This window comes from Gossypium hirsutum, chromosome A07, assembly GCF_007990345.1.
Source record: "Gossypium hirsutum isolate 1008001.06 chromosome A07, Gossypium_hirsutum_v2.1, whole genome shotgun sequence".
Taxonomy (NCBI): domain Eukaryota; kingdom Viridiplantae; phylum Streptophyta; class Magnoliopsida; order Malvales; family Malvaceae; genus Gossypium; species Gossypium hirsutum.
The window spans coordinates 95538769-95559581 of NC_053430.1; the positions used below are offsets into that span (position 1 = coordinate 95538769).

General features: G+C 36.0%; 3 protein-coding genes across 3 annotated transcripts; all 3 read left to right on the forward strand.

Moving 5' to 3' along the window:
• Positions 1-226: 226 nt before the first annotated feature.
• LOC121203772 (uncharacterized) lies at positions 227-7522 on the forward strand. The gene is made up of 4 exons (XM_041074225.1): positions 227-732; positions 1012-1127; positions 7126-7320; positions 7507-7522. The coding sequence occupies exons 1-4, from the start codon at positions 517-519 to the stop codon at positions 7520-7522; spliced, it is 543 nt and encodes a 180-aa protein (XP_040930159.1). The 5' UTR covers positions 227-516.
• A 2932-nt stretch (positions 7523-10454) lies between these two features.
• Positions 10455-11430, forward strand: LOC121203773 (uncharacterized). The gene is made up of 2 exons (XM_041074226.1): positions 10455-10960; positions 11242-11430. Exons 1-2 carry the CDS (start codon positions 10745-10747, stop codon positions 11428-11430), a joined length of 405 nt encoding a protein of 134 aa, XP_040930160.1. The 5' UTR covers positions 10455-10744.
• Positions 11431-16193: 4763 nt separating this feature from the next.
• LOC107955443 (protein DOWNY MILDEW RESISTANCE 6) lies at positions 16194-18153 on the forward strand. The gene is made up of 4 exons (XM_016891238.2): positions 16194-16497; positions 16610-16860; positions 16926-17244; positions 17333-18153. Exons 1-4 carry the CDS (start codon positions 16219-16221, stop codon positions 17573-17575), a joined length of 1092 nt encoding a protein of 363 aa, XP_016746727.1. The 5' UTR covers positions 16194-16218; the 3' UTR covers positions 17576-18153.
• Positions 18154-20813: the final 2660 nt, after the last annotated feature.

Genomic DNA, 20813 nt, shown 5'->3' on the forward strand with positions numbered 1-20813 from the left:
AATGACGATAATAGAATAACAACAATAACAAATAAAGAATAATAATGATTATAACTATTATGTAAAACAGTGATATAAATAGTAACAACAATAATGATAAAATATAAGAAATAATAGAATAATGGCAATAATAATAAGTAGCGATAATAGAATTAATAATAAAAATAAAGTTGATTAATTAAAAAAAAGGACTATATTGAATTTTGGAACACAAATTTGGGGCGAATTCAAAATAAAAGGAAGGGAGGACACATTGAAATGCGCTAAGAAAGTAGAGGGATCCCATGCGCAAATAGACCATTCGGTCAAAATGCGCGGATCCTCCGTGGGCGTAGGGCGGGTCGCGTGTGGGAGGTCCAAAACTGTGTCGTTTTGGCACCTGGACCCCCCACTCCCAAACGGCGCCGTTTTACTGCTAATATAAACCAAAAAATATTTTTTTTACTTCACTTTTTCATATTTTCTAAAAAAAACTGAAGGGGCCTCAGTTTTTCTCTCAACATCCTCCCTTCTCAAATGGCCGACGGTCTCTCAAGACCTCCGTCGCACCACCAAAGTGGCCGGCGACCGCCGCCGAAGAATGGGCCCGTTAGCCCCTGCTCCATGGCATCCTTGAGAGCCAAAGCTCCCTCAACCCATGGGAGTCGAAAACAAAGGAAGTTCTCAGCCTCTTGGACCCGATTCGGGCGATGGATGAGAGACCCTCCGACGGCGCAACCATGGCCACTTCCGGTGAGTTCCCCTCCCCCTTTATTTTTGCTTTTGTTTTTTTATTATAGTTATTTAAAATAGATTTGCAAAAGGCGAAAAAAAATGAAATAAAATAAGATAAAACAAATAAATAAGAGAAAACGAAGAAGAAAATAGCACAGATTCAACCTTTAAAATTTTCTATTCAGCTTTTGATTTCTGATGTGGGTTTTTTACCCAGAAAATCGAAGCCCCTTTGTTTACATGCTTGTTTCGACTTTATAGCCTTATTTTTGCTCTCTGTTCTTTGTTGTTTTGCAGGTTTTGCAGAGCAAGTGGGCATGGGCGGTGGTGGCAGGTGCTTGGGCGGTGGCAGCTGGTGTCAGACGCGTGGGGGTATGGGGTGCAGACGGTGATGGGCATGCGGGGGTTTGCTGGTATGGGCCCGGGCAGATTTTGGGCTTTACAGCTGCCCCTCTTTGCTCGTTGTCGTGTAACGAAAACAGAGCAAAGACCAAGAAAGACCAAATTTGCCCGGGCTTGCCGAGCCTTGTCTTCTTTTGGTGCTTTTCTTCTTCAAGTAGCCTCGTTCTGTTCTACTGTGTCTCGTTGCTTCAATCCACTTCACTGTGCTCCAGAGAAACATGACTTAAATCTATTTTGCTGCAACTCCATGGGGATGAGATTTGTTGTTTTTAGTCTGCTCCACTACTGCTTAGGGAGATAAGACTTGTGCTCTTCACTCTATTCCACTGTTGAATGCAGGGAGATAGAGTTATCGGCTTCGATGTACTCCACTGTAGTCAGGGAGGTAAAATCCGCCATCGTCGATCTGCTTTCTTCGATCTTCTTCACCACCAGTATGGGAAAACAAAATCTGCATCGTCGGTCCACTTCCTACCAATATAGGAAGATAGGATCTGATATCTTCGATCTACTTCACGCCAATGAAGACAAGATCTGCTTTCTTCGATCTACTTCACCACCAATATGGGAAGACAAGATCTGCTTTCTTCGATCTACTTCGCCACCAATATGGGAAGACAAGATCTGCATCTTCGATCCACTTCCTACCAATATAGGAAAATAGGATCTGATGTCTTTGATCTACTTCACGCCAATACATGAAGACAAGATCTGCTTTCTTCGATCTACTTCACGCTAATGCATGAAGACAAGATCTGCTTTCTTCGATCTACTTCGCCACCAATATGGGAAGACAAGATCTGCTTTCTTCGATCTACTTCACCACCAATATGGGAAGACAAGATCTGCGTCGTCGATCCACTTCCAATCATTATAGGAAGATAGGACCTGTTATCTTTGATCTACTTCACGCCAATACATGAAGACTAGATCTGCTTTCTGCGATCTACTTCGCCACCAATATGGGAAGACAAGATCTGCGTCGTCGATCCACTTCCAATCATTATAGGAAGATAGGACCTGTTATCTTTGATCTACTTCACGCCAATACATGAAGACAAGATCTGCTTTCTGCGATCTACTTCGCCACCAATATGGGAAGACAAGATCTGCATCTTGGATCCACTTCCTATCAATATAGGAAGATAGGACCTGCTATCTTCGATCTACTTCACGCCAATACATGAAGACAAGATCTGCTTTCTTCGATCTACTTCGCCACCAATATGGGAAGACAAGATCTGTATCTTGGATCCACTTCCTATCAATATAGGAAGATAGGACCTGCTATCTTCGATCTACTTCACGCCAATACATGAAGACAAGATCTGCTTTCTGCGATCTACTTCGCCACCAATATGGGAAGACAAGATCTGCGTCGTCGATCCACTTCCTACCAATATAGGAAGATAGGATCAGCTATTTTCGATCTACTTCTTGCCCCGGGAGATAGAACTATCAGCTTCAATGTACTCCACTGTAATCAGGGAGGTAAAATCTGCCATCTTCGATCTGCTTTGCTGCCAAATACAGGAAGGCAAGATCTGCAATCTTCAATCTATTCCACTGCCAAATACAGGGAGATAGAGTTATCAGCTTCAATGTACTCCACTGTGGTCAGGGAGGTAAAATCTGCCATCTTCGATCTGCTTCGCTGCCAAATACAGGAAGGCAAGATCTGCAATCTTCAATCTATTCCACTGCCAAATACAGGGAGATAGAGTTATCGGCTTCAATGTACTCCACTGTAGTCAGGGAGGTAAAATCTGCCATCTTTGATCTTCAATCTATTCCACTGCCAAATACAGGGAGATAGAGTTATCGGCTTCAATGTACTCCACTGTGGTCAGGGAGGTAAAATCTGCCATCTTTGATCTTCAATCTATTCTACTGCCAAATACAGGGAGATAGAGTTATCGGCTTCAATGTACTCCACTGTGGTCAGGGAGGTAAAATCTGCCATCTTCGATCTGCTTCGCTGCCAAATACAGGAAGGCAAGATCTGCAATCTTCAATCTATTCCACTGCCAAATACAGGGAGATAGAGTTATCGGCTTCAATGTACTCCACTGTTGTCAGGGAGGTAAAATCTGCCATCTTCGATCTGCTTCGCTGCCAAATACAGGAAAGCAAGATCTGATATCTTCAACCAGCTCTGCTACAAACGAGAGAGGCAAGGTTTGTCTTCGATCTGCTTCGCTGTCAGTGCAGGAAGGCAAGATCTGCTATCTTCAACCAGCTCTACTACAAACGAGAGTGGCAAGGTTTGTCTTCGATCTGCTTCGCTGTCAATGCAGGAAGGCAAGATCTGCTATCTTCAACCAGCTCTACTACAAACGAGAGTGGCAAGGTTTGTCTTCGACCTGCTTCGCTGTCAATGCAGGAAGGCAAGATCTGATAACTTCAACCAGCTCTGCTACGACCGAGAGAGGCAAGGTTTATCTTCAATTTTTACTGATCTGTTCTCTAGGGAACATGACCTGTATAATGAACCTAATTATGCCTAATGATTAGGATGGCATGATCAAAATGAATCAAATGCTCCTAACTAGACATGTGTGAATGGTATTTGAATGAATGCAGAATGTCATGAAAATAATTCCTTAATGCTTAGGTTATTATCGCTCAAAAGCTTATTGAGGCTTTATCACTAACGTGTCGCAATGCCTTCTTGACCAGCCGGCATTTCCAAAGAAACACGTAATCTGATTGCCCCCACTGTGAACATCGTAGTTCAATCCATTGTGACATAAAATTTGTACCATCAATCTCCTACTGTAACCCAAGGGTAGAAAGATATGGCTTTTTTCAATCTTCTCCTATCGTAATTCAAGGGTATAAGATTTAAATCCTTTTGGTCCCTTACATCGTTCCCAAGGTGTCGTACCAAAGACTCATGCGCAAACAAGGGCTCTCCTTCCCGAGGTAACCTCTTCCTATTGCCTGAAGATCATCACTTTCTTGTTTATTCAAGCTTTGTCACCAACATGGCATCTTGTCAATCAACGCATTTGACAACAAAAATCCAAAGAGAAAGTCTAAATTTAGACTATTCCTTCCCAAATTTCCAACCTTTAAATTTGGAGTGTTCTAAACAATTGTCCTGCTTCAGGCTCCTATATTATTTAGAAACTTTTTAGAGTAATATGCAAAACTTCCTTCGTGAAAATTTTATTAGTCCATTAATCATTATTCCAATGCAACATGCTTGCAAAAGATCATAACGATAGATAAAATAGAATTGATTTGAGAGCATAACTCAAAATGGATAAACTATCAAGGATAGCAAGAATAAAAGGGGAATTAATTGGGAACACGTATCTTGAAAAAGAATGAAGTATTCCAAGAGAAAAAAAAGTATGAGGACAAGATGCCCCAGATATCGTAGCTTGAACTTCTCTGTACCAACTCTTTGAAAGACTATTCTGTGTTTGACATGTGTTTAGGAGATCTACAAGACTTTGTCGATGCCCCAAGATGCTACCTACCCTTTCCTGTTGAATCAGGTATAGCAAGATCATTACATGCCCCGATTTGATCAAAATTTGAGATGCTCTGATCGCCTCATGCCCCAATTTGATCCAAAATTTGAGTCGCCCCTTTTTTAGGGTTTTCAACTCAAGCCCCTTTGGTCTCAAGGCGCCCTTTGCGGGTTTTCACCTTGGCCTCTCCTTTTTTCACTCATTTTTCTTTTATTCTTTTTCATTGATTCTCTTTTTTTTTAAGTGAAGTATTTGTTCCTTGAATCAAAATTCTCAAGATTAGGCAAGTTCTTGCCATCTATCTTGGTCAATACCTACACTCTCCCAGATAAAGCCTTCCACATAAGGTCCTTCTGGTTTGACATCCACTTTCTTCTGAAGTCCCCTTTGTATGGGAAGGATCTTCTTTGATATCGGGTCCCCCTTGTGGAATTCTCTGGAGCAAACCTTGTTTTGGTGAACTCATACCATTTGCTTTTGGTACATTTGACCATGATAGATATTTTGAACATTCCTCTCCAACCAGGATTGGATCCAAAAACTCAAAGAGAAGGAAATCTCGACCTCAATAGGTGAAACCGCAATAAGCCCAAAAAGAGGGCGTTGCCCTGAGAGAGTTTTTTTTTGGCGATATGGTGTTAATCTTGAACAGACTGTAAACTTCTTATATTTTGCTCTTGTTCAAATTTAGTGCATTGTCAAGTATGATTCTTTTCGACTTTTCGTGATTTTTCAAAAAATTTACTGTCGACTTCGTGACATTGGCATATGAAGCAGCTTCTTCCCGTGAAGATAAACTGATGACCACCAGACCTTTTTTTTTGCGAGATCGACCTAGTAACCTTCATGCCTCACATGGACTCCATTGATTTTTCGTAAGGTGGAATCTGTTTTCACCTTGTTCTACCCTCCTCAATAAGTACGGAGATAGGCCACAATCTATGTCATCTTCGAAGTCATGAGATTTCTCTAAACACATGTCTCGCTCAAAAGGAGATTCTGAGTCTGTAGCAGTGTCATTCATGTCGTTGATATTCAGGGACCTGTTGTTGGTGCAAAAGAATATACAAAGAATGTATGAATTTAAGAATAATTATCTGTACAGTATAATTATGAATAAATGAATGATTTTGGAGAAAGAATGAAAGATTAAAAATAATTATTCATAAAGAATGAAAGAATATTAGCTCAAAAATGATCGCAAAGATGCATTTCATTAAAATAACGACGTTCAGACATGAGCCTATTTCACAAAAAATTCGTATTGCTTCAGGCTAAAAGCAACCAGTTTGTTCTGAATATTACTCTAAGTAGGCTCTAAATACTACAGAGACTTCTTTTACAGTCTGATTTATTTAGAACACTTCCAAGTTTATGAGGGCAGACATCTAACAAAGTTCCCTCTTCAGTTGTGTCTTCATGCATGTCATTGATGTGAACACTTCCCAATATCTCTTCATACATCGTATTCACCTTATTGTCAATCATGATTGGGTAGCAGATTTTCTGCAGTAGATGAGTCACCCAACTTGACAATACCCATGTTGATGAGTTTTTCAACTAGTTTCTTGAAGGTGATGCAATTCTCTATTGAGTGCCCCGTAATTCCTGCGTGGTAGTCACAGTGTGTGTTCGCATTATACCACTTTGGATATGGAGGTTGTGGGGGTTTTGAGTAGGAAGGGGAAACAACATGCGCATCGAATAAATTTTGATACAACTCTTCATATGACATTGGAATTGGTGTGAACTGAAGGTTCTCAGTACCTGGTTTCACTCCAGGTTCTTGTCTCAATGAGCCTTGTTGGTTAGCGACCATTTTTCTTGGCTGATTCACCGTAATTGGTTTTGAATAACCCTTGCTATATGTACTCGTGTTGTTTACCTCATTGTCTTTGTGCTTTGGGGTTGATCTCTTGATGCCTTCTTCCGCACCTATCTTCCCACTTCTTATTGCATTTTCAATCATTTCACCAGACATCACTACATCTGAGAAGCTCATGGTAGCACTTCCTAACATGTGGTTAATGAACGGTGCTTTCAGAGTGTTGATGAAAAGCATCGTGGTTTCTTTCTCTAAAAGAGGTGGCTGGACCTGTGTCGCGACCTCTCTCCATCTTTGGGCATATTGCCTAAAGCTCTCACGTTGCTTCTTTTCCATGTTCTGCAATGTGATTCTATCGGGTGTCATATCTGTCACATGGTTGTACTGCTTTATGAAAGCCTGTGCTAAGTCCTTCCATGAATGGATGTTGACGCGACTTAACTGGTTGTACCATTTAGCTGCAGACCCGATCAGACTGTCCTGGAAGCAGTGGATCAACAGTTGATCATTGTTGATGTATCATGTCATTCTTCGACAGAACATAGTTATATGAGCTTCAGGACAACTAGTCCCGTTGTACTTTTCAAACTCCGGCATTTTGAATTTGGGAGGGAGTACTAGATCAGGTACCAAACTCAAGTCCTTGGCGTCGACTCCACAATGGTAGTCGGTGTTCTCCATGGCTCTAAATTTCTCCTCTAGCCATCTACATCGGTCCTCAAGTTGTTTTGACAAGTCCGTTTTCGCTTTCTCCATCTCTGCCATGTTATCGAGATCAGGAAACACGGGGTTGGTAGGATTATCACCGGGATTAGAACCCGAGCCTATTGGAAAGTTCATCGATGCCGGGGCACCGACCTGGTATTGGGATCTAATGGTAACAGCTGCCCTCTGCGGGTACACCTCTGGTTGCACTTGGATGTTAGTTGGGGTGAAACCTGGAGGATAGGCAGGGTCATCGTGATCATCCCCAGCATCAACTAAAGGGCCTTTTCCTTTGTCATTCCTTACAGTCAATAACTGCTTTAATTGGTTCATCACAGTGTTCTGGGATTCTAACATGTCTTGCTGGATTTTTTCCAGTCGTTCGTGCATCTGATCTTGAATCTCTCGTTGCAACTGTTCCAATCTTTCCAACCTTTGATCCATTGCTTTCGTTTGGCGACGAGTACCGTAGTGATATTTGATTAGATTTTTGTTGGTTTCCAGGGTAACTGAAATAATTTTACCTAGTTAGGGTCACTTCGTGAAAGTCTAATGCATATGATGCAATGTAATGCAAATGCATGAAATGAATGCCAAAAGAAACGTTGATTCTTGGTTCAATTCTATTAGAACAACTGGAATAGAAAACAAATCCATTTACATAAAGCAGATATATATACGGCTTTGCCGTCATAGGCGGGGACATTCGATCCTCTTCTTCATTCGAGCGTTAAGATAAATCTCCCGAACTCTTCAAAAGGGACATCCCTTCTATCTCTTTTTTCTTCATCTGGGCCGCGACTCGTTACTCACTCATCCTTGTGATGCTCGTTGGCTTCTCTTTAAAAAGTTTAGCGGTTCTCGAATAATCTTTGTCATCTTGAGTCTTCAGGCAACGAGGCAAAGTCGTATAGTCCTCTACTGAATTATCATCCTTCTTTTGTTATATCTTCTCGGACCGTATTAGGACAACCGTATCGTCATCCACTTTATCAAGAAACCCATTTTCTTATGACAAGCTCTCTATTTAGCAATTGAACGTGAATCAACACCTCTTTTTATGATGAAAATGCAATGCAATCATGACAAAAAGAAAACATGTTAGTACAAAGCAAAAGCAAGCAAGGATAAATAGAACACCTATTTGGGTGAATACTAGGGGTTCGAAGTGGTTCTACCTAGGGTGAGCTCCTAAGGTTCACTACATGAGGTTTGGTTCTAAAGTAAGGGTACCTGAACCAGCAGATTCCTCGATCCTCACCCATTGTAGGCTCATGCGGACCGAGTTCGGTTCAGGGGGATACATTTCTCTATGGCCATGCGGAGATGAAAATCTCACGAAGACATAGGTACGGATGTATCCCGGAAGCGATTCACTATCCCATGCGGAGGTGAAAACCTCACGAAGGCGTAGTTTCTCACTCCCAATTAAAAGGGTATGACCAGCGGTCATGCAATGCAATGTGCCGAGGTATAAAATAAAATACAGAACACGATAAAAAAAATATAATTCAAAACAAAAGAGATGCAATGAGAGGATCGTAAATTTAAATCGAATTTTCCACTTTCAACAAAAAGACAAGAAATAATCAACACGTGGCTTGACTCTCTTATTGTCCCCAGTGGAGTCGCCAAGCTGTCGACACCATCTTTTGGATGAAAACGGGGTCGACTTGGATTTTGAAAAAAAGAATGAAAACGGGAGTCGCCACCAATCCTTTTTTGACGAGGTGTGATCGGGTCACCTCAAAAAGTGGTTGTTTTTAATAAATGATTTAATTTTATTAAAACAACGATTTTGGTCTACGAAATTCAGAAAAATGAGTTCGGGAGCCGGTTACGCACGAGGAAGGATTAGCACCCTCGATACGCCCAAAATTGGTACCTAGTTGATTAATTAGTGTCTTAGTGTCGAAAATTGAAAATTTGAAGAGTTTTAAAAAATACGATCCTTAAAAGAAAATCTGATATCATGAATTGAAACATAAGATTCTCTTGTTCCGAAGGAATATCACATCCAGCACGTTAGGACACGATACTCTAAACCATCGAAACCAAGATCACCTTATAGTTTAATGAAACCATACTTTGAAGCTTTAAGAGGATATTTGGCTATTTAGTCAAACGAGAAATCGAAACCCAGCACGTTAGGGCACGTTTTCTCGAGTTTCCAAACGCGAAATATTGCCTTATTTAGAAAAATTTTCCTTTTGGTGTTTAGTGTCAATGCTTGACAAAACAATAACGAATACGACAAGGTGAGCAAAGTAAAGTGAGTAACAACAATGCAATAGGCAAAATGAAATGACGAGGCGATTACATAAACAAAGCATACAAATAAATAAATAGAACTAACATTTAAAAAAGGCACAAGTGTACACGAATAAATAAACAAACATCAAACAACAATGATGGCAATAAATACAATTATGTAAAAATGTATATGCATGTATAATTTAAAGCCATAAAATAAGAAATGCATATAAATTATAGAATATGAAACATAGATAAATATATACATATATATAAAATCAGTAAGTATTATAAAAACAAAAAATGTAAATGTGTTTATATATATTTACAAATTGTGATAATATAAAATATATGTATGTGAATTATAAAATATGTGAAATATACAAAAAGCATTTTTAAGAATATAAAGAATATATATAAGTATGTATATGATGTAAAATATGCATAAATATATGTAAGTATATAAGAATTATGAAATATGAAAGATATATTTAAGTATGTATAAGTACGTATATATATACATAATAATTTAGAGTATAAAGATACATATAAAAATTTAAAATGAATATTACGTATGATGATTCAGAAGAAATAACATATATGCAAAACTTTTAAAATTGGTAATGATTTATAATATGTGATATATTCAAAATAATGCCAATAATTATAGTAATAATAATGTAGATAAGAAACAAGAAAATAAAATAATATAATATGACAAATTTAATATAAAATTGGTTGATTTGATAACATAGTGGTGATACTAATGATAACACAATAATAATGACATAGAACACAATGATATCAATAAAATAATAAGGACAAAAATAGCTCCAATATTAACAACAATGACGATAATAGAATAACAACAATAACAAATAAAGAATAATAATGATTATAACTATTATGTAAAACAGTGATATAAATAGTAACAACAATAATGATAAAATATAAGAAATAATAGAATAATGGCAATAATAATAAGTAGCGATAATAGAATTAATAATAAAAATAAAGTTGATTAATTAAAAAAAAGGACTATATTGAATTTTGGAACACAAATTTGGGGCGAATTCAAAATAAAAGGAAGGGAGGACACATTGAAATGCGCTAAGAAAGTAGAGGGATCCCATGCGCAAATAGACCATTCGGTCAAAATGCGCGGATCCTCCGTGGGCGTAGGGCGGGTCGCGTGTGGGAGGTCCAAAACTGTGTCGTTTTGGCACCTGGACCCCCCACTCCCAAACGGCGCCGTTTTACTGCTAATATAAACCAAAAAATATTTTTTTTACTTCACTTTTTCATATTTTCTAAAAAAAACTGAAGGGGCCTCAGTTTTTCTCTCAACATCCTCCCTTCTCAAATGGCCGACGGTCTCTCAAGACCTCCGTCGCACCACCAAAGTGGCCGGCGACCGCCGCCGAAGAATGGGCCCGTTAGCCCCTGCTCCATGGCATCCTTGAGAGCCAAAGCTCCCTCAACCCATGGGAGTCGAAAACAAAGGAAGTTCTCAGCCTCTTGGACCCGATTCGGGCGATGGATGAGAGACCCTCCGACGGCGCAACCATGGCCACTTCCGGTGAGTTCCCCTCCCCCTTTATTTTTGCTTTTGTTTTTTTTTATTATAGTTATTTAAAATAGATTTGCAAAAGGCGAAAAAAAATGAAATAAAATAAGGTAAAACAAATAAATAAGAGAAAACGAAGAAGAAAATAGCACAGATTCAACCTTTAAAATTTTCTATTCAGCTTTTGATTTCTGATGTGGGTTTTTTACCCAGAAAATCGAAGCCCCTTTGTTTACATGCTTGTTTCGGCTTTATAGCCTTATTTTTGCTCTCTGTTCTTTGTTGTTTTGCAGGTTTTGCAGAGCAAGTGGGCATGGGCGGTGGTGGCAGGTGCTTGGGCGGTGGCAGCTGGTGTCAGACGCGTGGGGGTATGTGGTGCAGACGGTGATGGGCATGCGGGGGTTTGCTGGTATGGGCCCGGGCAGATTTTGGGCTTTACAGCACATATAGATGGAACAGAAATAGATTACTTGTATGGTTGATTGTACGTTTTGTGTTCTTTGGATGTTATGGTGGTGCGACTTTAGTTTTCATTGTAAGTTTTAAAGCACATTCATCTCATTTAGGCTAAACTAATCGAGTAAATTTTTTTTTGAGTTGATGAGTTCACGAGTCCTATTTTATCATTCTAATTCAATTTAAATTTTTTTCGAATCAAGTCGAGTGAAATTATTCGAGTTAAATTAAAAAAAGTAAACATATCAAATAAAAATATTGTTATATTATAACTAATTCCATGTTAGAGTACGTAAATTTGAAATCATATATATTTGAAAAATCTTTCAAATTTCAAAGCAAAACAATAAAATAATAAGATACTTGAGTATGATAAATTTGAATCATTAATTAGGTCCCAAAATTATTATTTTAGAAAATTTTTAAAATTTTAACTTTTTTATATATTTTTAGATTTTTTTAAATTTTATAATTTTTTATAAATTATAAATTATAAATTTTTTAAAATTATTTTATTTTTGTTTGTAATTTTTGTTATGAGGGAGACCAATTTGTTTTTTTCCAAAGTTGACAGGGACTAAACGGGTATTTACACTAATTTATTATTCGAATTATTTGAATTGTGAAATTCAATTTGACTCAAACTTGAAATTCGAATCGAGTTATTTGAGTTGACTCGAAAAATTCTAATAACTCAAAATTCGAATTTTTTTCGATTCTTTCAAATAGAATCAAGTTTTGCTTACCCCTACTTTCATGGATAAGAAAATCTCTAATGTGTGCTTGTTTCAAAAATTTATTTTTAAGAAAATCTGTCAAACAACAAAAATTTTCTTTTCAAAAAGTCATCCAACCACTTGAAAATAGTTAGTAAGTCAATTTCATAAGTTTAAATTTTGGGCATCAAAAATTAAAATAAAGTTATAAAAAGGGATCCGTTGTTACAAACCATTTTAATTTTTGGTTACTCACCGTTTATTTGGGGTAATGCAATATTATTATACACTCATTTTAGTCATCCGACTTTAATAAGTTTTTATTTTAGTCACTCTTTTATTTTATTAAATTTCTATTTTTTTTTATTTTTAAGAATTAATTTTAATTTTTTCTCAATAAAGAGAAAAACATGAGCTTTTACATGAAAAAATTATTTTATCTTTTTAATTTTCTTTATTTTTTAGAATTAATTTTTGTTTTTTTTCTAGTAAAACGCTAAGAATTAACTGGGATTTTATAGGGGAAAACTTGAATTTTTATAGAAAAAACTATTTTTATTTTTAAAATTTTCTTTTTTAAAATTAATTTTAAAATTTTCATTAAATAGGAAAACCTTAGGTTTTTTACATGAAAAACTTGAGTTTTTAGGAAAAACCAGAGTTTTTATGGGGTATTGAATTATAGGGAAAACTGATGTTCCATTTTGTAGTTGAATAACTCAATTTCTCGTAAAAATTTAAGTTTTTTTTGAAAAAAATAAAATTAATTTTAGAAAAGAAAATGTGTGACCAAAATAAAAACTTATTTAAGTTGAGTGACTAAAATGAGTGTATAGTAATATTGCCTAACCACAAATTAGCGTCAGATGCCCAAAATGAAAACTATTTGTAAAAACGGTGCCCTTTCTTACTTTGATGCTCAAAATGAAAATTTATAAAAATTATATGATCAATCATGTAGTTTACCCTTTGAAAATTCATCACTAGGTAATAATTATTTCTAATTATATATCAATGACATATTTAAGTAATTATTTTAACGGGTTAATATTTAGTACACTAGCAGCATATATTTTTTTATATTCTATAAGTAGTTTTAAAAAATGATCACATATCTTTTTTTGTTAGTATTTATTTATTTTAATATTTTATTATATTTCTATAAAACACTTCTCAACTTCCGATCTTATTTGTGAAATCTAAAATCTCTAATTACAATGTATTAAATATTTTCTCTATTTTAATTAATATATCTACCGAATTAGATGTAATTAAAGCATCCATTAGCACTTTCCTATTATTAGAGAAGACTGCAAAAGAGTGAAAATCGAAGAAATTACATGAAAGTCCAAACACATTAGCAATAGTGTGAATTACATTATTAATCCCTTAATTATAGACATTTTCATTTTGGTTATTAATTAATTACAATTTGATCACTAATATTTTAAAATTTATTTTTTAATCACCTTGTTGTTAAACAGCTTATTGTTGCACTTTTTTCGTTGGTATAAAAAAAATTTAGTCCTAACTTTTATACTTTTTTTTATCAATTTAACCTTAATTTTATATAAAAATTATATAAAAAAACTCAATTCTTTTTTTTAATTATATGAAAAATCAAGAATTTCCAACATTGCCATAAAATAATGAAAACGGATAAAAAATAAATTTCAATCTCTTTAACATAACATTCATATGGTATAAAGCTTAAATAGGACTAAAAACTAATGTTCATATAAGAAAACTCAAGATTCTACTACAATAAAGCTCAAAATCATTCAATATTAATGTAATACCCCAAACCCAGCCTAGATGTTATGGCCGAATCAGGGAGTGTTACGGAAAAGAGTTTTGAAACTAATGTTACTTCAATACAACCTTGAATAGTTACTTGTTAAAAAGAGTCCGAATTTTACAAAACAACAAACAGATGTGAGTTTTCATAAACTCAGTTTGTAACTCACGGGAACATACATGCATAAAATTCAGATTTCCAGTATATCAAAACGGAAGCAGACATTCCTCAACAGAATCAGATCATATCAGAATCAGATTATCAGAAATATACATATATACAGAATCCTACCCCCATCCTCTACACACTATCTCCGTCCATCCCAACACACAATGTGGGGTATAAAACACCGACCCATCCCTACACACCACATAGCGTCTGTACGACACTTATGAAAATAATATACAGTCAAGTTGTCAAAATGTCGGCGAAATGTTGTCTCACAAAACACTTCATCTACATATACAATCCTACCCCATATATAGATACAGAAAACAGATATGCGAACATAACAGTTTAACATACTCGAATACAAATATCATACAAACTTATGCAAATCAGTCAGACATACATATCGGTTTTCCTATACTCAATTAATCTATCAGATTAACAGATCTCATACGATAGGGTTTAGTTAGCCCTTATCGATCATATGGAAAGCCCACAGTCGATCGGAATGACACGTGCAACCCTAGGGATAATTTCAGAATTTTTGGCCCATACGCCCAAATTGGCTTGCTCGTATGGCCCACATGGCCACACACTTATCCATCACATAACTATGTGTCGCGCACGGCCGACCACATGGTCAGTACACGCCTATGTGGCATCGACTGGCCACTTTTTGGCTTTTGCTGAACCTCGATTTCTCGTGTTTTTGTTACACACCTAGTTTGTTTCTGATGCTATAGCATCTTGAGATCTCTGAAACCTAAAAACACTATTCAAGCGATCAATTCTAAGTACCAAAACTCCAATTTATCAAAACCTCAATCGGCATACTTGAAAGTATTACTTAATCGAAAGGCTCAATCACTTGCCAAAATAGTTACGACAGCCCACATATAGTACACGATAGAAGACGAATTTCGATCCCCTTAATTAACACCTACCACAAGAATTCACAACATTAACACATCTGAAAACGACCCACAATTGCACGAACTTCAAAAACACTTACCTATCACAATCCGAATAGGGATCATGGAACCAAAACGCAGTTATTAAACAAATGTATTGCAAATAGAAATCAAAGAAAGAAGAACCCAAAAAGTTTGCAGAGGTCAAACAGGGAAAAACGTTTGGAAGAAGGATTTGGAGAAGAAAAGACTTCAGATGTGGAAAGGAAATTTTTGGGGAAAAGAAAAGAAAAATAATAAAAATAAATTAAAATTAAAATTTTAACAAAATTCCCCCACTCCATCGACTAGCCACCCTATCCCCCAAAATTCTACCCACTAACCACAGCCAATTACCTGAGAATTCTAACTCCACCCAGACTCTATCACACAACCGAAGCAAAAATATCATCCATGCTTACACAGAAAATCAAACACAAGACCTTTAGGCAAGCTAACTCCTTATCACTTGAACCAATAAGTTCATTCTAATATGAGTTTACTAAAAATAAAATATAAGCCCACCCAACAAAGATAAACCTAGGATAAAAAATAACAAAATTTGCCTAAAATGAGACTTAAATCCAAGACCTCATACACATTCAAAACACTTAACCACTGAAGCAAATACATATTTATAACAAAATTCACAAAAACAAAGTTAATAAATTTAGGGCGTTACAGTTGAGGCATAAGAATGCAAATGATCATTCAATAGAATCCGATAACTAATTAAAAAGAGAAAAACTAAATTAATAATATCTTGAAATTTAATATAACCTCAAAACTTTCTTTTCCAAATTCAAGTCATTTAAATTAATTTTAAAAATCCAAATGGTAAAGATAGATTATTTTATATAGAATTAAAGTTAAATTAATAAAAAATATAAAAATTAAAGAATAAAATTGTTATTATACCAATTAAAAGTATCATCGTTAGCCTACAAAAAAGAACATTAACAATCAAATTGTAACTTTTTTTAATTAAATGACTAAAACTAAAATTTACTAAAAGTTGAGTAACTAATTGTGTGATTTACCCTTCTTAATATCTTACAGCAATGTGATGTGATGGATGAGCGAAGCATGAAGCAAGACAAAAGCTGGGGCCCATGAATTTCTAAATCATCTGTTTATCTCTTTATTGGCTCTGTGTTCAACAACAACTTGTAGATCTCTTATATGATCAGTCTCATCTTTAACCAGATTTTTAAGTTGTCTGCAACAACATCTATCATAAATTCACACATTCAAGAGATGGAGAAGCTAGTTTCAAGCTGGTGCAAAAACAAACCTTTGCCTGAATCTTATATCTTCCCACCAGAAACAAGACCCGGCAATCTCGTTGTTCCTACCTGCAATTCCATTCCAGTCATCGATCTCAGTAAGGCTGAGGGTCAAAATCGAACCCATACTGTTCAACAGATTTTGAAGGCCGGCCAAGAGTATGGATTTTTCCAGGTCAAACACGAGTTTGAAAGAAGCTTTATTATCAATTTCTAATCACTATAACTGTTTTGATTTTGATTTTTTTTAAAGTGTTACTTGCTTCGTCATTGATCTTTGTAAACAGGTTGTTAACCATGGAGTTCCTGAAAGTCTGATGAATGAAAGCATGGATGTGTTCAAGGAGTTCTTTGAGATGCCTTGGGAGGACAAAGCCATGCTCTATTCCGAGGATCCCAAAAATAGTTGCAGGCTTTCCACAAGCAGTGTAAACTATGCCCGGGAAAAGATTCACCATTGGCGTGATAATTTGCGACACCCTTGTCATCCATTACAAAGTTGCATCAAGCATTGGCCTCAAAAGCCAACTCGATACAGGTAAAGGTAACCCCCCCTGAATTTTTTCTCTTGTTTGGTTTTCTCAGTACCAAAAACCTTTGCAGGGAAGTTGTGGCTACATATACGATTGAAGCGAAGAAATTGGGATTAAGGATCCTGGAGTTAGTGTCAGAAGGGTTGGGGCTAGAATCTAGATACTTTGGGGATAAATTAAGTGAATCTGAGATACTATCAATCAACCATTATCCACCCTGTCCGGACCCGAGTTTGACTCTAGGAGTAGCTAAACATTGCGACCCTAATCTCTTAACCCTTCTCCACCAGGGCGATGTAAGTGGGCTTCAAGTCTTCAACAATGGGGAATGGATTGGTGTGGAGCCGTTGCACGATGCTTTTGTGGTTAACATTGGCAACCAGTTACAGGTGGGTATATATCTGTTTTACGATCCCCCAGTTTTTTAAAAACTAGCATATAGAAATACAGACTGATTCCTTGATTATGCATATATAGATTATAAGTAACAACAAGCTGAAGAGCGTTGAACATCGGGTTGTAACGAACTCGAGGGTTGCTAGAACTTCAGCTGGCTTATTCATTGGCCCTTCCGAGGATAGCATTATAGAGCCAGAGAAATCTCTAGTTGACGACTCTCCATTCTATAGAGCTTTTGAATTCAAAGACTTCCTACTTCACTACTTCCCCAATTTGGAAGACAACGAAGTCGTTATGGGGCGTTTTAAATTGCAAGCTTAGCTAACACTACCTTTATATGTTTTTCTTATCTATACACAGTGCAAATATATCTCAATTATAATATGATTATAAAAATAAAAATAATTAAGACACAAATTATCAAAATTTGATTTAAAATAACAAAATCTCGTATCATCAAGTACGAATCTGAGCTTGCGTGGCTCATCTCTATCTCCCGGGGGTCTTCCGTTGCCGATGATGTCCCCCGCTTTAGGGGAGAGTTTTGCTGCAGCTACGAGTGGTGGATGGATGGTAGCGCCCAAAAGCCTCCAGATGCCAGCTGCCGTTTGGTGGCTGTTCCTGTTGCTGGTGGCTTTCACTATCTTCTAAGGTGGCTCCAAGGTGTCTCCTGACTAGCGATTGATGAATCTCGTGTTCTGTTGTTTTCTCCCTCTCTTGTAAGGAAGGTCTTCAGTGGAAACGGTCACTCAATAACGGAGATCATACGCACTACTGACGCGAAAGTGACTGGTGATGATTCCTCTTGGTTGTTGAGAATCATTGTCTTTGGTTTATTGCCATTGTCTGTAATGTAATAACTTCCATAGTATGAAATGAAATTTTAGTATTGATCAAAATTTGAGTTGAAAAGAAAAATAAGGTTTGTGATTTTGATTTTTTTAATCTAGAACTGATGATTGTGTTGTTTCTTTCTCCTTTTGATTTTCAGTTCTCCAGTTATTGTTAAAGCTAACATCTTCTTGTGGTTGGTAGGGTTAAAACTGCATTTTATCCTCGTGAAATTCTCTAAATGCAACAAAAGGGTAACAAGCATGGTAAAGGGTGGTTGAAGAAGAGCAGAATCCCCATCTTAAAACATAGATTTTGTTAGGCTATAATCACATAACTCCAGAGTCAACCGTGCCATGTCTTTGTTAAGAGTTCAGGTTATCCATACATGTGATCTGAGTATGGAGCCATCATTTCTCAATTATTAATTTTATTTTCCCACCAAGTTTGATTGTAATGCTCAGCGGCCAACATGCAGCCATGTGCATTGAACTTGGAACATATGGAATAGCCATCGTGGTAAAAAGATTGTTTTGGCCATGGCCGATCTCGAGTTTATCAAAGATAAGGTGCTCTAGACGGGTTCAAGTGGTGAGGTGTTCAATCTCAAAGACAAATGCGTAGTAACATTAGTGGTTTACTGTTGTTGTTTTGTACTAACCTAATAGGTGAGTTCATTGCATTAAGGGAGTTGGTCTTTGCTGGTTTGTGAGTGTGGGATTCATTATTTGGTTTTAATCCAATTAACCAACCAAATTTTAATTCGATTTAGTTACTGAGCTAACTAGTCGTGTATCTAAGGCTGGCGGGCCTAGCCACTAAAATAAAAAATGGTTGATTTAAGCATTTCAAAAATTTAAAATTAATAAAGATAAAATTATAATTTAGTCTCCTAAAAATAATAAAAATTTGATATAATATTTTAAAAATTATAAAGATACATGTTATTAAAAGTTAAAATTTAATTTTGACTTTCCCTAAAAAAAATTTCTGATTACGCCCTTTGAGTTAACCATTAAAAAAAACTGTTGGATTAATTGATGAGATTTTTAAAAAATTTTAATTATAAGTTAATTCAGTTTAATTAACGACATTAATGGATAAGCCAAAAGTTGATATGTTAATGTTATTTTTTAGTATGAGTTAAGAAATTTTTTTGGATTCACTATACGTAAGATCACTTTAAAATAGAGTCCGTTCTATTTTAATCACTTAATTTTTTTCTTAATTTAATCACTCTAATTAAAACAAATGTTCGAATTTATTATTGCCGTTAAAAATTTTATTAATCCATTAATGAATTGCTGACGTGACACATTAATCAATTGAATAATTGACTAAAGCTTACAAGCTTTTCTGTAATTATTCTAAAAACATTTTTCCATTCCAAAAATTGGCTACTTCGTTATTCTAAACCCTGCAACAAGTTCAAATCCCCAAGCAAGAACAAAAAACCAAATTTCAATTCAATCATGCTATAATATCTTCATATATTTTAAATTGTTCCGATCTATTTTGGAGAGAAAAATTGTTTGATCTACTATGTATAAAAAACAATCAATCCTAAAAATTTTTTGAGGAGATTTTATTGTTTCATTATCAACATTCTCATCAAATGGTTTATTTCTACGAACAATATGTTTTGTTTATGAAATTTATGTTCTATTGCTATCTCAATAGTTATTTCTTTAGCACACGTCATACCCTTTTGGAATCTATATATTTTTCACAAAAATGAAAGAAGACCTTTTAATTGTTTTATAGCTACATTATTTAGCATATCTTTAGATTGTAAATTTTTGCTAATCGAGTTCATAGCAAATATTATTTCATACCAACTAGTCGTGCACAACAAAAACTCAAATTTCAAGCTTCACTTTTGACTTTAGGATTGTTAAGAAATGGCTTAAAATTGGTAGTGGATTGTTGTTGTTGGTAGTGGGTTGTTGGTGGTAGTGGATTAGTGGATGGTTGTTGGTGTCCATTTTCAACCACAAATCTTTGCCAAAGTTTTGGACAATTATGTCCTTGAACTCTCTTATAAATAGAGAGGTTCATTAGCCATATTCATCATCCCAAACCAAGAGAGAGCAAAGCTTGTTCTTTGAAAGCTAGGATTTTAGCTTTCGGGTTTTCTATAGGGGTTGAGAGTTGTGAGGTTCTCGGGTTGTGTCTTGAGTGTAAAACACTTGTAATCTTCATCTTGTTATAGTGAAATTTCTTTTCGCCTCTGCCCGTGGACGTAGGCATTAAAGCCGAACCACGTAAATCCTTGTGTTCACTTTATTTTTCGTTCCGGTCAATTTACTTGTAGTCATATCGGAGTTCTCGAATCGATCCTTTCCGCAACAAATTGGTACCAGAGCGTAGTTGAAGGAGTGATAATATTTTCTGAATTGCCCTGTGACTGCAGCTTTGTCTGATCTTTCACATCAGGAAGAAAATATTATCATTCATTCAAAGGTTCCAAATTATGGCTACAAGTGTTTCATCGACTAAGTATGATGTCGAGAAATTTACCGGGAAAAATAGTTTCAGTTTATGGCGCATCAAGATGCGGGCAGTGCTGGTTCAACAAGGATTGCTAAAAGCATTGTCTGGTAAAGATAAATTACCAAGCACGCTTTCGGAAGAGCAAAAGGATGACATGCTAGAAAGAGCACATAGTGCTATTCTGCTATGTCTAGGAGATGAAGTGCTACGAGAAGTAGCGGATGAGAAAACCGCG